The sequence below is a fragment of the Felis catus genome, chromosome D4 (genome assembly GCF_018350175.1).
Source record: "Felis catus isolate Fca126 chromosome D4, F.catus_Fca126_mat1.0, whole genome shotgun sequence".
Taxonomy (NCBI): Eukaryota; Metazoa; Chordata; class Mammalia; order Carnivora; family Felidae; genus Felis; species Felis catus.
This window is the reverse complement of record NC_058380.1, coordinates 12,768,237-12,780,376: the sequence shown is the minus strand read 5'-3', so window position 1 is coordinate 12,780,376 and position 12,140 is coordinate 12,768,237. Positions and strand designations below refer to the sequence as shown.

Sequence of the window (12,140 nt, the reverse complement as noted above, 5' to 3'; positions counted from 1 at the left end):
TCCGGCCACTCACAAGAAGTTCTCCATCACGATACGGACGATCGAGCCTTCCACGAAAGGCCTGGACGACTGCAGCGGCAGTGGCGGCGGCGCCGGCGGGGCCGAGCTCTTTCTTTTGCTCGGGACCTCCGACGAGGGGTCTCTCGGGAGAGCTCTCTTGGAGGCCAGGGAGCTTGGGGTCGACGTCTTCCTACTCGGAGTCGCCATCCTAGCTTCCCCTCCGCCCCGCAAGCGCTTCCGTTCCCACTGACCTGCAGCCCCGGCGCCCCTGCGCCCGGCTCCCGCGCGAACTGCCCGGCGCGCGACACCGCCCGCGAGGCCGCCCCCGCGCCTGCGCAGTCCCGGCCCGGCGGCGTCTGCGGGCCGCCCCGCCCCTCGGCGCGCGGCCTAGGAGGCGGGAGGCAAAGAGAACGCGGGCGAGGATGAGGGTCGCGAGCGGGTGGGGGCGGTGTCCTCCCGGGAGACGGCTACCTCATCTTTCTCTACGAGCGTTTGTGCATTTTTCAGAGTTGGGTGTTCGTTTGTTTTTTAACTCAGAGATGTCAATGGCATTTAGTACTTTGAAAGTCCTTTCAGCCCTCTGAGGAAGCCCATCCGCGAGGGGACAGAGGGAGGCGTTCGCGGCGACACCTGAGAGCGAGGGCGGGCGACCTCCGACCAGCTGTGTCGGGACACCGACCGAGCGCACCCGGGCTCGCCGGTCTTTGGCTCTTCGTCTTCTCACTTGGCTCCCTGTTTGCCTTCAATCAGGTCCCCGCGTCCCCCCCCCAAAAAAAAAAAACCTCTTGCAATGACCCTACGCCCGTGTCTCCCCTAAAAGCGTCAGGCTAGGTCCCCTGCGCGCTCCCACTTGTGAACAGACTCGGCAGAGACTCTCTGCCCCCCTGGCTCCCTCCTTGCCTTTTAAGGCTTCCTCTCCCGAAGTTTCTAGAAATCCACGAGCTAGGCTTCACTGGCTTCAGTGAGCGCGTGCTTTCACTGAAACCTACTCGCACGCAGGTGGTTAACCTCACTGAAGAAGAGGTGCAGGGAAGGTTACGCAGCTCCTCATTTACTCGGCTAATAATGGGCAACCTACAAGAGGCTGGGGCCGCGGTACTGAAGGAGCCAGTCAAGCTTGGGTGTCTGAGCGATTTCTGATGCGCGAGGCAGAAAAAGAACCAGTGAAGCAAGAAAGGATTAGGGTATTTCCAGGCTATGCTAGGTGCTATGAAAAATAATAACCAGAACAAATGTGATGGGGGGAGGCGCAGAGGCGATGCTTGAGTTAAACCCAGAATGAGGGGGAACCAAGGTAAATGACAAAAGAGTATTCCGGGCAAGGACAAAAGCTCTGGAATGGGAATAAGTGGGATGTTTGAGGAACAAAGGAAAGGCTGGTGTGGCTGCAGTGAAGTGAACAGCGTCGCAAAGCAGAGCCTTGCCCACCAGGAAAGAGCTGAATTTTGTTTTTGAAGCACTGGGAAGCCATTGGATGGTTTTTTTTTTTTTTTTTTCAACGTTTATTTATTTTTGGGACAGAGAGAGACAGAGCATGAACGGGGAGGGGCAGAGAGAGAGGGAGACACAGAATCGGAAACAGGCTCCAGGCTCCGAGTCATCAGCCCAGAGCCCGACGCGGGGCTCGAACTCACGGACCGCGAGATCGTGACCTGAGCTGAAGTCGGACGCTTAATCGACTGCGCCCCCCAGGCGCCCCATTGGATGGTTTTAAGCAGGAGAAGGACATGATCTGATTAAAGATTTTGTGGGGTTTTTTTTTTTAATGTTTATTTATTTTTGAGAGAGGGAGATAGAGCAGGAGCAGGGGAGGGGCAGAGAGAGAGAGGTAGACCCAGAATCTGAAGCAGGCTCCAGGCTCCAAGCTGCGAGCTGTCAGCACAGAGGCCGGTGGCAGGGCCCGACGGGTTTCACGTATCGGGAGGTCATGACTTGAGCTGAAGTTGGACCCTTAACTAACTCAGCCACCCAGGCGCCCCTGATTAAAAATTTTTAAGAATCCCTCTGGTTGGTGTTTGGAGGGGCTTGAGCATGGAGGTGGGGAGGCCATGTAGAAAACTATTGCAGTAGAGGCGCCTGGGTGGCTCATCCGGTTGAGCTGCTGACTTGGGCTCAAGTCATGATCTAGGGTTTGTGTGTTTCCGGCCCACATCCGGGTCTCTGTTGTCATGGAACCAGCTTGGGATCCTCTGGTCTCCCTCTCTCTCTCTGCCCTCCCCCGCTTGTGCTCTGGCTCACTCTCTCAAAAATAAACATTTAAAAAAAAAAAAAGAAAAGAAATGAGGAACCCTGGTTCCTGACTCCGAGGAACAGTGTTCCTTTCCTAGGCGCCTGCTTCTTCCTCTCACACGAGTGGAATCAGTGCTCTCTAAAAGTTTTTACCAAAGAACATATAATGAGAAAGAAAGCATATGAACTTGTCAGGGTTACTAGAAATAAATACAAATTATAATACAGAAAAGAATTTTAAAACTGCCCAAATGCTCAGTGTAGGAGAGCGCTAGACTGTCGCTCCCTAACCACGCTACTACGAAGTTTTTAAAAAGTAATTTGTGGGGAGCCTGGGTGGCGCAGTCGGTTAAGCATCCGACTTCAGCCAGGTCACGATCTCGCGGTCTGTGAGTTCGAGCCCTGCGTCAGGCTCTGGGCTGATGGCTCGGAGCCTGGAGCCTGTTTCTGATTCTGTGTCTCCCTCTCTCTCTGCCCCTCCCCCGTTCATGCTCTGTCTCTCTCTGTCCCAAAAATAAATAAAAACATGGAAAAAAAATTTAAAAAATAAAAGAAATAAAAAGTAATTTGTTACCGCACTTCAAGAGCCTTCGAAGAGTCAAATTCTTTGAAGAAATTACTACATTTGGGGGACTCTATCCTAATGGAAATATAACATAGGCAGAGTAATGGTGGTTGAGGGCAGGAACTCATTTCTGTGCCATTATTCTTTAGTGGAGGAATCAAATTGTGCTTATGACCTTGAAAGTTGAGAAGGGGTCCCTGAGCGTATGATGACCCACAAATGCACACAGGCTATGAGTTCTTATCTGAAGAGCCAGCCAGTCATGCTCTACGACCACCTTTTAAAAAGGAAAATATTATTGCTTTTGCTTCTAATTACAAAACCAGTATAGGAACTGGTTAAGTTCCTGTAGGAACTTTGGGAGCACACAGGAAAACATACACAAAAGGAAAATTTTCTCCTAATTACTCTACCCAGACTAATCACTGCTAAGGTTTTAGTGCATTTTTTTTTTATCTTTTTCCTTGTGTATGTATGATATATATACTCCTTTTGTTCCCCTCTGCCAAAAAAAAACCTCAGGATGATGCTGCATGAATTATATTATTTTATAATACTGTTATTACACCCTCTTTTTCTCACATAATATATTATGATTGTATTTCCATGACATTAAATATTTTTTCTGTGATATAGGTTTTTTTTTAAGTCTATTTATTTATAGGGGCACCTGGGTGGCTCATTCAGTTAAGCATCCGATTTCGGCTCAGGTCATGATCTCATGGTTCATGGGTCCGAGCCCCACATCGGGCTCCTCACTGACAGTGCAGAGTCTGCCTGGAATTCTCTCTCTCCCTTTCTCTGCCCCTCCCCCACTTGCTCTCTCTCCCTCTGAAAATAAATAAATAGTAAATAGCTATTTACTAATAGATCTACTAAATAGATCATGGCTCAGGTCATGATCTCATGGTCTATGGGTTCAAGCCCCATGTCGGGCTCTGCACTGATAGTAGGGATCCTTCTTGGGATTTTCTATCTCTCTCTCTCTCTCTCTCTCTCTCTCTCTCTCTGTCCTTTTCCTGCTCAAACGTTCTCTCCCTCTCTCCCTCTCAAAATAAATAAACTATTTACTGGCAAAAAGCTGGCAGAAAGGGGCAGACTCAGAATGCCTGGATAGATCAGTAGGTTAACTGTCCCACTCTTGGTTTTGGCTCAGGTCATGATCTCACTGTTCATGAGTTTGAGTCCTGCATGGGGCTCTGTGCTGACAGTGCAGAGCCTGCTTGTGATTTTCTCTCTCTACCCACCACTGCCCCCCCCCCCGCCCTCTGTCCCTGCCCTGCTCATGAGCTCTCTCTGTCCCTCTCTCTAAATAAATAAATAAATAAACAAACTTTAAAAAGTGAAGAAAGGGGCAGGGTCAAGGACCATGAATATATTTCACCTCCCCCTCAAAATGCCACCTTCTGTGTTGTCTTTCTTGGCTTTACTCCAAGCCCTTGATAAGGGTGCTAGAATAGCAAGAAGGTGGAGCAAGATACACGAACTGAGACTCTGCAGAGGCTACACGGACTAAGATGGTTTACTCTTCCAGTTCTGATAAGGACCTTCACAGAATGACAGAGATGATCTCCTGGTTTATATACCAAGTGAGAGGAAATGCTACCTTTGCTTCCGGCAAATTCGTATTGTGGAAAGTGAGCCCTCAAGGCTTGAAAAGGAGGGCAAAGGGTGCTGAAACGGAAGTCCTTGGGACCCAGAAACAACCCCTCTTCCCCAGCTCCCCCTCATCCACACTTTCTGATTAACTCTGTTAAAGTACAGCTGGGGAGGATGTAGGCAGGGATGAGGGGTCCTGAGGAGAGTGAACGCCCTTCGGGGGGGGGGGGGACTTACACCACATACAGCAAGCTTCTGCTAGAGATAAGGACACTTTCTCTCTAGATTTTAACTTCTAAAAAATTTGTTTCTAACATCATAGAAAAGCTCTAAACAATCAAAATATCTGCTTCTTCTTCCCGTGGTGTTATTAGCCTTGGAATTGGTTGTGGTAATAGCTATGCCATTAGCAGTAATAGCTAATACTAACAGCATATACCATATATACCAGCTACTGTTCTATGTACCTTTTCATAACTCATTTTTCTATTCTGGATCAGTATCTCAACAGATTTGCGTCTTTCTCAATTTTCCATCTCTTGGATACAGAAACCAACGGAAAGATCGAAAGATCATTAGGGATTAATATCAGGTTTCACATGTGCTTTGTAATGTGGCATGACAGAGAGTCTATACAGCTAAATGGGCCTTCATTTCTTTTAAGGATATGAAATGGGAAGAACGGTATTAACTTGCTCTGAGAGGAACTGGCCTTCAATTTCGGAAAGATCAGGAACAAGGTGCTAGGAGCAATCCCCTCCACCAGTCCTTGCAAAATGATTTGATGGTCCTCATTCAGACTAGGTCAGGGGTCTCCAGGGGAAGGGCAAGTGTTTCCCCCCCGCACCGTGTTACTTCCCAAAGGAAAGAAAGTTGGTGACTGTCAGAACCATGCTAAATCTGTTGAAATCAGCCACACAAATGATAAAATAAACTCTCCCAGGAACTTTTTGGTTTTAAGTTCTCACCTCCAACACTTTGACTAATAGCCATCATGTTCCTTTCACAATTAAAATTGTACTTGTGTTTTTGTTATGATTTTAGGAAGCTGGAAAACCCAAAAGAACTCAAACCAGAAACCAACAACCATGCATTATTCCTGCAATCGAGAATGAACACTGTTAACAATGGGGCATGATTTCATTGTCTTTCCATTGTCTACTTTTTAAACAATAACCCACGAAACACATGTATACATTCTCTTCTTAAAAATTAGAACAACACAGATCAAATTAGTGTGCACTTGACTTTTTTTTTCTCAATCTTGTTGCTGTACTCCTTATTCTCCAGAGTTAGATACCTCTATACACTTGTTCAGGGTGTAACATGATGTCCTTTAAGGCCATTTTTATATTTACATGCATTTTACCTACTGAAAATATGTAGTATTATTTTGAGTGTGAATGCATTACATAAATGTATTGTATAAAGATATAAGATATTACATGCATACATATATAAATGTATTAACATTCAAAATATGGTAAGAATAGTTATGCAATTTTGTTTTTCATGCAAAAATGTATTTTTGAGATATATCCATGTTGACACATATAAAACTAGTTCCTTTATAACTGCTGTAGGGTTTTTGTATGACTGTATCTCACTTTATTGCTCTGATTTGACATACAGATTGCTTCCAATTTTTCATTTTTACAAACATTGCTTCAGGGAATATCCTCAGACACAACTTTATGTATATGTGCTAGCATTTCTCTAGGATAGATACCAAGAATTAAAATTGCTAGACTATATACCATACTGATGACTTTCCTTCAGTTTCTTGACATTGTTGCATGTGGCCAATTTCTTACTAACTGTGATTGAGAATTACATGAAGACAAAAATCTCTCTCTTTTTCCACCTGTTTCTCATATTGGCTTTGGCCCAATAGCTGGCTGTTCCCTGTCTGTCTCTCTTGCTTACACACACGCGCGCGCGCACACACACACACACACACACACCTGTTCTCTACACAGTGCTCTCTCTTTTTCTCACAAGATCTAGGTCCTAGAAGCTTATAAAAGTTTTGAAGCCCCTCTCAAAAAATACAAAATTACAAATTAGGATGGTGATGATTTATTTCAGAGTGAGAAGAAACCCCGAGCCTCAGCACTGTTGACATTTGAGGTAAGATAAAATCTTTTCGGGGGGAAAGAGGAGGCAGCTGTCCTGTGCATTGTAAGATAGCAGCATCCTTGGCCTCTGTGCACTAGAAGCCAGCAGTGTCTCCACAGATTTGACAACAAAAAATGTCACCAGACACTGGTAAATGTCGCTGAAGAGGTAAAATTGCCCCCGTCCCCCAGGCTGAGAAGCAGCACTCTAATCCTACCCATACTTTCTGAGTACAGAAGAAGAAGGAAGCCTTTCCAACTCCTCTTATGAATCTTACCATGTCTAAATCTCCTAATTTCTTGGTAAATTAATGGAAATGAAAATTTCCTATCTAGCTATCTTACTCATGGACATATGTGCAAATATATAGCAATGCTCGTAAAAGTAAATATATCGTGACCTAATTGGGTTTGTGATAGGAATTCAAGGTTGATTAAATACTAGCAAATCAAATAAATCACTATGATTCTCCAGATTAGAAATTTATAGGAGAAAGATAAAGGCAGAAAAAGAAAAGCATTCAGTTGTTTTCAACACACATTCATGGTCAAAATTTCTAGGAAAATACAAGTAGAAGAAAACTCCCTTTGACCAGGAAAAGGCAACTTCAGAACCCTTCAGCAAACTCATGTTCAATGACGGAATGTTTAGCAATATTGTCTTAAGTTCTGGAACCAGTTCAGGACAATTCTATTACTCCTTCTATTGAGCACTTTATGGAGATCTTAGCCTGCCAAATCACTTAAGAAAATAGAGCAGCTGGAGGAGTTAAAAAAGGAAAACCAAAACAGGCCTTATTAAGAAATCTACAGCAAAAGAAAATTGCTGTAGGCAGCATAATGGCTCCTCGAAAATGCCCACGTTGTAATCCCTGAGACTTGTGAATAGGGCAGCTTACAGGGCAAAAGGGAATTTGTAGACGTGAGTAAGTGAAGAGTGTTGAGATGGGGTGATTATCCTGGATCATCCAGTGGACATGTATAATCAGAAGTGTCCTTCGAAGAGAGAGGGGGTCAGAGTCAGACAATGAAAGCAGATGTCAGAGCGAGGGCATAGCTGGAGATGGGCCATGAGCCAAGGAATGCGGGAAGCCTCTAAAAGCTGGGAAAGACAAGAAATGGATTTTCTGCTAGAGTCTCCATTAGAAACAAAGCCCTGCCAAAAGCTTAATTTTAGCTCCATGAGATTCATTTTCGGGACTCTGACTTCCAGAACTGTGCGATAATGAATGTGTTGTTTTGTGCCTCAGAGAGCGTGGTAATGTGTTATAGCAGCAGTAGGAAATGAATGTAAATATAGAGCCTGTTCTGAGAAATAATAGATAGCTTAGCAGGTTGGCTGGATATAATTCCAGATAAATCACACACTTAAAGGGAATAGGCAAAAGTTTACTTTTTTAGAAGAAACCATATGGGAATATCTTTAAAAACACAGGGTAGGGAAGAGTTTCTTAAGACAAAAAAATACATAAATCATAAAGAATGTAAAAAGATTATGAATTCATACATATTAAAAACTAAGACCTTTCATTAAACAAATTCACCACAATAGGGTGGGGAGAGAAACCACAAGGTTAAAAAAAAAAGAAAGAAAGAAAGAAAAGAAAAGAAAAGAAAAGAAAAGAAAAGAAAAGAAAAGAAAAGAAAAGAAAAAGAAAAAGAAAAAAATGGTATTTGCCACACTTGCAATAAACAGAAGCTTAGGGGTGCCTGGGTGGTTCCATCAGTTAAGCACCCAACTCTAGATTTTGGTCATGATCTCAGGTCATGATCTCACGGTTTGTGAGTTCAAGCCCCACATCAGGCTCCACGCTAGCAGTGTGGAGCCTGCTTGGGATTCTTTCTCTCCCTCTGCCCCTCCCCAGCTCTCTCTCTCTTTCAAAGTAAATAAATAAACTTAAAAAAAAATAAACAGAAGCTTACTATCTGGAATATTAAGAGAATTCCTACAAATCTGTAAGAAAGTGATACACAGCTCACTAGAAAAATGGGCAAAATAAACAGGCATTTTGCATAAGGTGAAATGCAAGTGGTCATAGAACATGTGATAAGAGGCTCAATTTAACTTGTCACTAGAGAAATGCAAATTAAAACCTCAATTAAATGCCATTTCAGAATTATCAGATTGGCAACAATCAAAATCTGACATTAGCATGTTGGGGGCACTCATCTACAATGGTAGGAGTCGTGCAGTCTACACTGCTAGGAGTTATGTAGATTAGTGCAGCCAGCTGGGAAGCAGTTTCTCCTGATTTAGTAGAGCGTACCTATCGTACAAAACAGCAATTCACATGTTAGACATGCAGCCCAAAGATATTCTTTCCCATGGGTACCTGGGCCCTTACACAAAAAATATTTTAGCAGCATTGTCATCACCAACTCAAATATTCATCAATGGCAGAACTAATTAATAAATTGCAGTATAATCACTTAATGGAATACCATACCGTAATGAAAATGAATGAACTACAGCTAGAAATTCAGCATTGCTGACTCTCAGAAACATAATTTTGAACAAAAAAGACAAATGACGATGAATTAATATGCACCGATTTCCTCTGCATAATTTTTAAATGGCAGTAAAACTAAGCCATATATATTAGGATGCATACACATGAATGAGGACTACAGAATACAAAGGAAAGGAATGATTAACATGAATCTGAGGATAATGGCTATCTTTCTGGGCAGTGGAAGGATATGTGACTGGGCCGCAGTCCACACAGTGCCTCCGGGTTATTGACAGTGTTCCATTTCTCATGCTATATCAGTGCTAATGAGTGGTCATTTTATTATTATCCTTTAACATTTACAAACATGCTGTATGCTGTTTTACAGTGAAATTACGTTTCACGTAAAAATCAAGTCATTTCCTTCTTTTTTTCTTAAAAATTTTTTTTTTAATATTTATTCCTTTTTGAGAGACAGAGAGAGACAGCCTGAGGCAGGGAGAGACAGAGAGAGAGAGAAAGGGAGACACAGAATACAAAGTAGGCTCCAGGCTCTGAGCTGTCAGCACAGAGCCTGACACGGGACTCAAACTCACGAACCGTGAGATCATGACCTGAGCTGAAGTCGGACGCTTAACCCACTGGGCCACCCAGGCGCCTCAAGACATTTCTAACTGAAAAAAAAAGAACCTACACTTTATCCATGTAATGTGCATGCTAAAAGATTAAAGGGGAAAAATCATACTATCTCATCATATGCAAAGAAGCATCTGATAAAGCCCAATGTCTATTTGTAATAAGTTCTTAGGAACTTATTACATTCTTATGCATGGCACTGAAGTTTCTTAACTTGATAAGTGCCGCTGATCAAAAACCTAAAGCACACATGATAATTAATGGAGAAACTGTCTGTTTGTTCTCATTAAGATCAAAAGAAAGATGCCATAATCCCCACTATTAAAGATTCTAGATAATGCCCTAAGATGAGAAAACACATTAAGAGATTTAAAGATTCAGGGCTGTGTTTTTTTCTGCTTGTTTCACTATATCCTTCATCCACTCCTCCACCCTGCTCTGTGGCTTGAGAGATTCATTTCTATGACCTGCATCATCTAGGCTCATTTGCCCTCTGACTTTTGATTGGGTTTACTGGGGGGATTGGAGAATAGCTGTGTTCTTCCACCTCTGGCCACAGTCCCTCTCATACAACCTTTCCCCAAGACCATAGCTCTTCCTGGGCTTGCTAACAGTCCCTTTGGTCCTTCAGGCCCACCTGTTGGCTGCTTCCATCGGCCGTATCAAATGTAAACAATGAGACACATTGATAGCCCAGTATTCTCAACTCAGCACAATCTGAGAACATTCATGGAATGTTTAAAGCCCTACAACAGGCCCCAGGGTGGGTTGCCTGGGTCTAGGGCAGTACTTTTAGGTTTAATTTGCTAGTCTAATTCTTGAGATACTTGCACAGATTATTAATTCTTTCCCTACTTGTTGTTTGTTTCTATTGGATTAATGTATGCTCTTTCTGTTTTCCTTCTTACGTTCTTTAGATCTTCTGTTCCTTTTCCAACTTCTTGAGTGTGTTACTTGGCTCAATAATTTTCTCTTTTTTCAGCTTTTAAATGAACTGTTTAAGGTGACAGGATTCTTTTCATATATCGATTTAGCTACGTCCCATCAATGTCGATATGTGGTACTTTTACTATCACTGATATAGATATGGTTTGATTTACAATTTTTCTGCTTGACAATGGTGAGAAAGCAACACATAGCAGAAAGAGTACTTCATATTTGGACTGTGGATCTTTTCCTGGGTTGGCGACATACAAAGTTCCTTTCCGGTGCTGCGCAGGGGGCAGTGCCTATAGCTCCCAGTCAGTCCCAGCGTCACAAGGGTAAAGAACTGGCCACCATTCTGTACCCAGGCAAGCATTCTCCTTTTCACAGTTTCAAGAAACGACATACAACATTCAACACTTTGTTATAAAATAGGCTTTGTGTTAAATGGCTTTGTCCCACTGTAGGCTAATGTAAGTCTTCAGAGCACGTTATTTTTTTTTTAAGTTTATTTATCTGGGGAGGGGGAGGGATGGAGCAAAAGAAAGAGAGAGAGAGAGGGAGAGAGAATCCTAAGCAGGCTCAGCACTGCCAGAGCAGAGCCTGATGCGGGGTTCGAACGCATGAACTGTGAGATCATGACCTGAGCTGAAGTCAGGAGTTGGATGTTTAACCTACTAAGCCACCCAGGTGCCCCGTGTTCTGAGCATGTTTAAGGTAGGCTAGGCTAAGCTCTGATGATCAGTAGGTTAGGTGTATTAAATGCATTTTTGACTTACGATATTTTCTTTTTCTTTTTTAAAAAAAAAAAATTTTTTTAACGTTTATTTATTTTTGAGACAGAGAGAGACAAAGCATGAACAGGGGAGGGGCAGAGAGAGAGGGAGACACAGAAGAGAGAGGGAGACACAGAATCGGAAGCAGGCTCCAGGCTCTGAGCCATCAGCCCAGAGCCCGACACGGGGCTCGAACTCACGGACCGCAAGATCGTGACCTGAGCTGAAGTCGGACGCTCAACCGACTGAGCCACCCAGGCGCCCCTGATATTTTCAACTTACAATGGGTTTGTCAGACATAACCCCATTGTAAGTTGAGGAATACCTGTATTTGTTTATATTCCTGCATATATATATTATATATATGTTATATATATAATATATATATATACATATATATGTACAGGCATATGAAAAATACAAGATTTCTTCCTTGTTTATCTGAAAATGTAATGCTTTTGTCCTTCTGAATGCTAAAATTCCCAGGTGACATGATTTTCTCTCAACGTGTTAAAGGTATTATTCCAACTTTCCTCGTTGTTGAGAAGTTTGATTTTGTTTCTTTTTTTTTTTTTAATTTTTTTTTCAACGTTTTTTATTTTATTTTTGGGACAGAGAGAGACAGAGCGTGAACAGGGGAGGGGCAGAGAGAGAGGGAGACACAGAATCGGAAACAGGCTCCAGGCTCTGAGCCATCAGCCCAGAGCCTGACGCGGGGCTCGAACTCACGGACCGCAAGATCATGACCTGGCTGAAGTCGGACACTTAACCGACTGCACCACCCAGGCGCCCCTGATTTTGTTTCATTTTTATTCCTTTGTAATTTATCTGTCTTTTCATTTGA

General features: G+C 43.2%; 1 protein-coding gene across 3 annotated transcripts in view; it reads right to left on the bottom strand.

Moving 5' to 3' along the window:
* Positions 1-308, bottom strand: part of SMC5 (structural maintenance of chromosomes 5) — a 94,182-nt gene extending 93,874 nt beyond the window's left edge. For 2 of the 3 annotated variants that reach the window (XM_003995387.6, XM_045043636.1), the window contains exon 1: positions 14-308. In XM_003995387.6, coding sequence (XP_003995436.3) covers positions 14-207 — 194 coding nt within the window. In that variant the 5' untranslated portion in view covers positions 208-308. The remainder of the gene's footprint in view (positions 1-13) is intronic. The other variant, XM_045043638.1, reaches the window with a different exon arrangement.
* Positions 309-12,140: the final 11,832 nt, after the last annotated feature.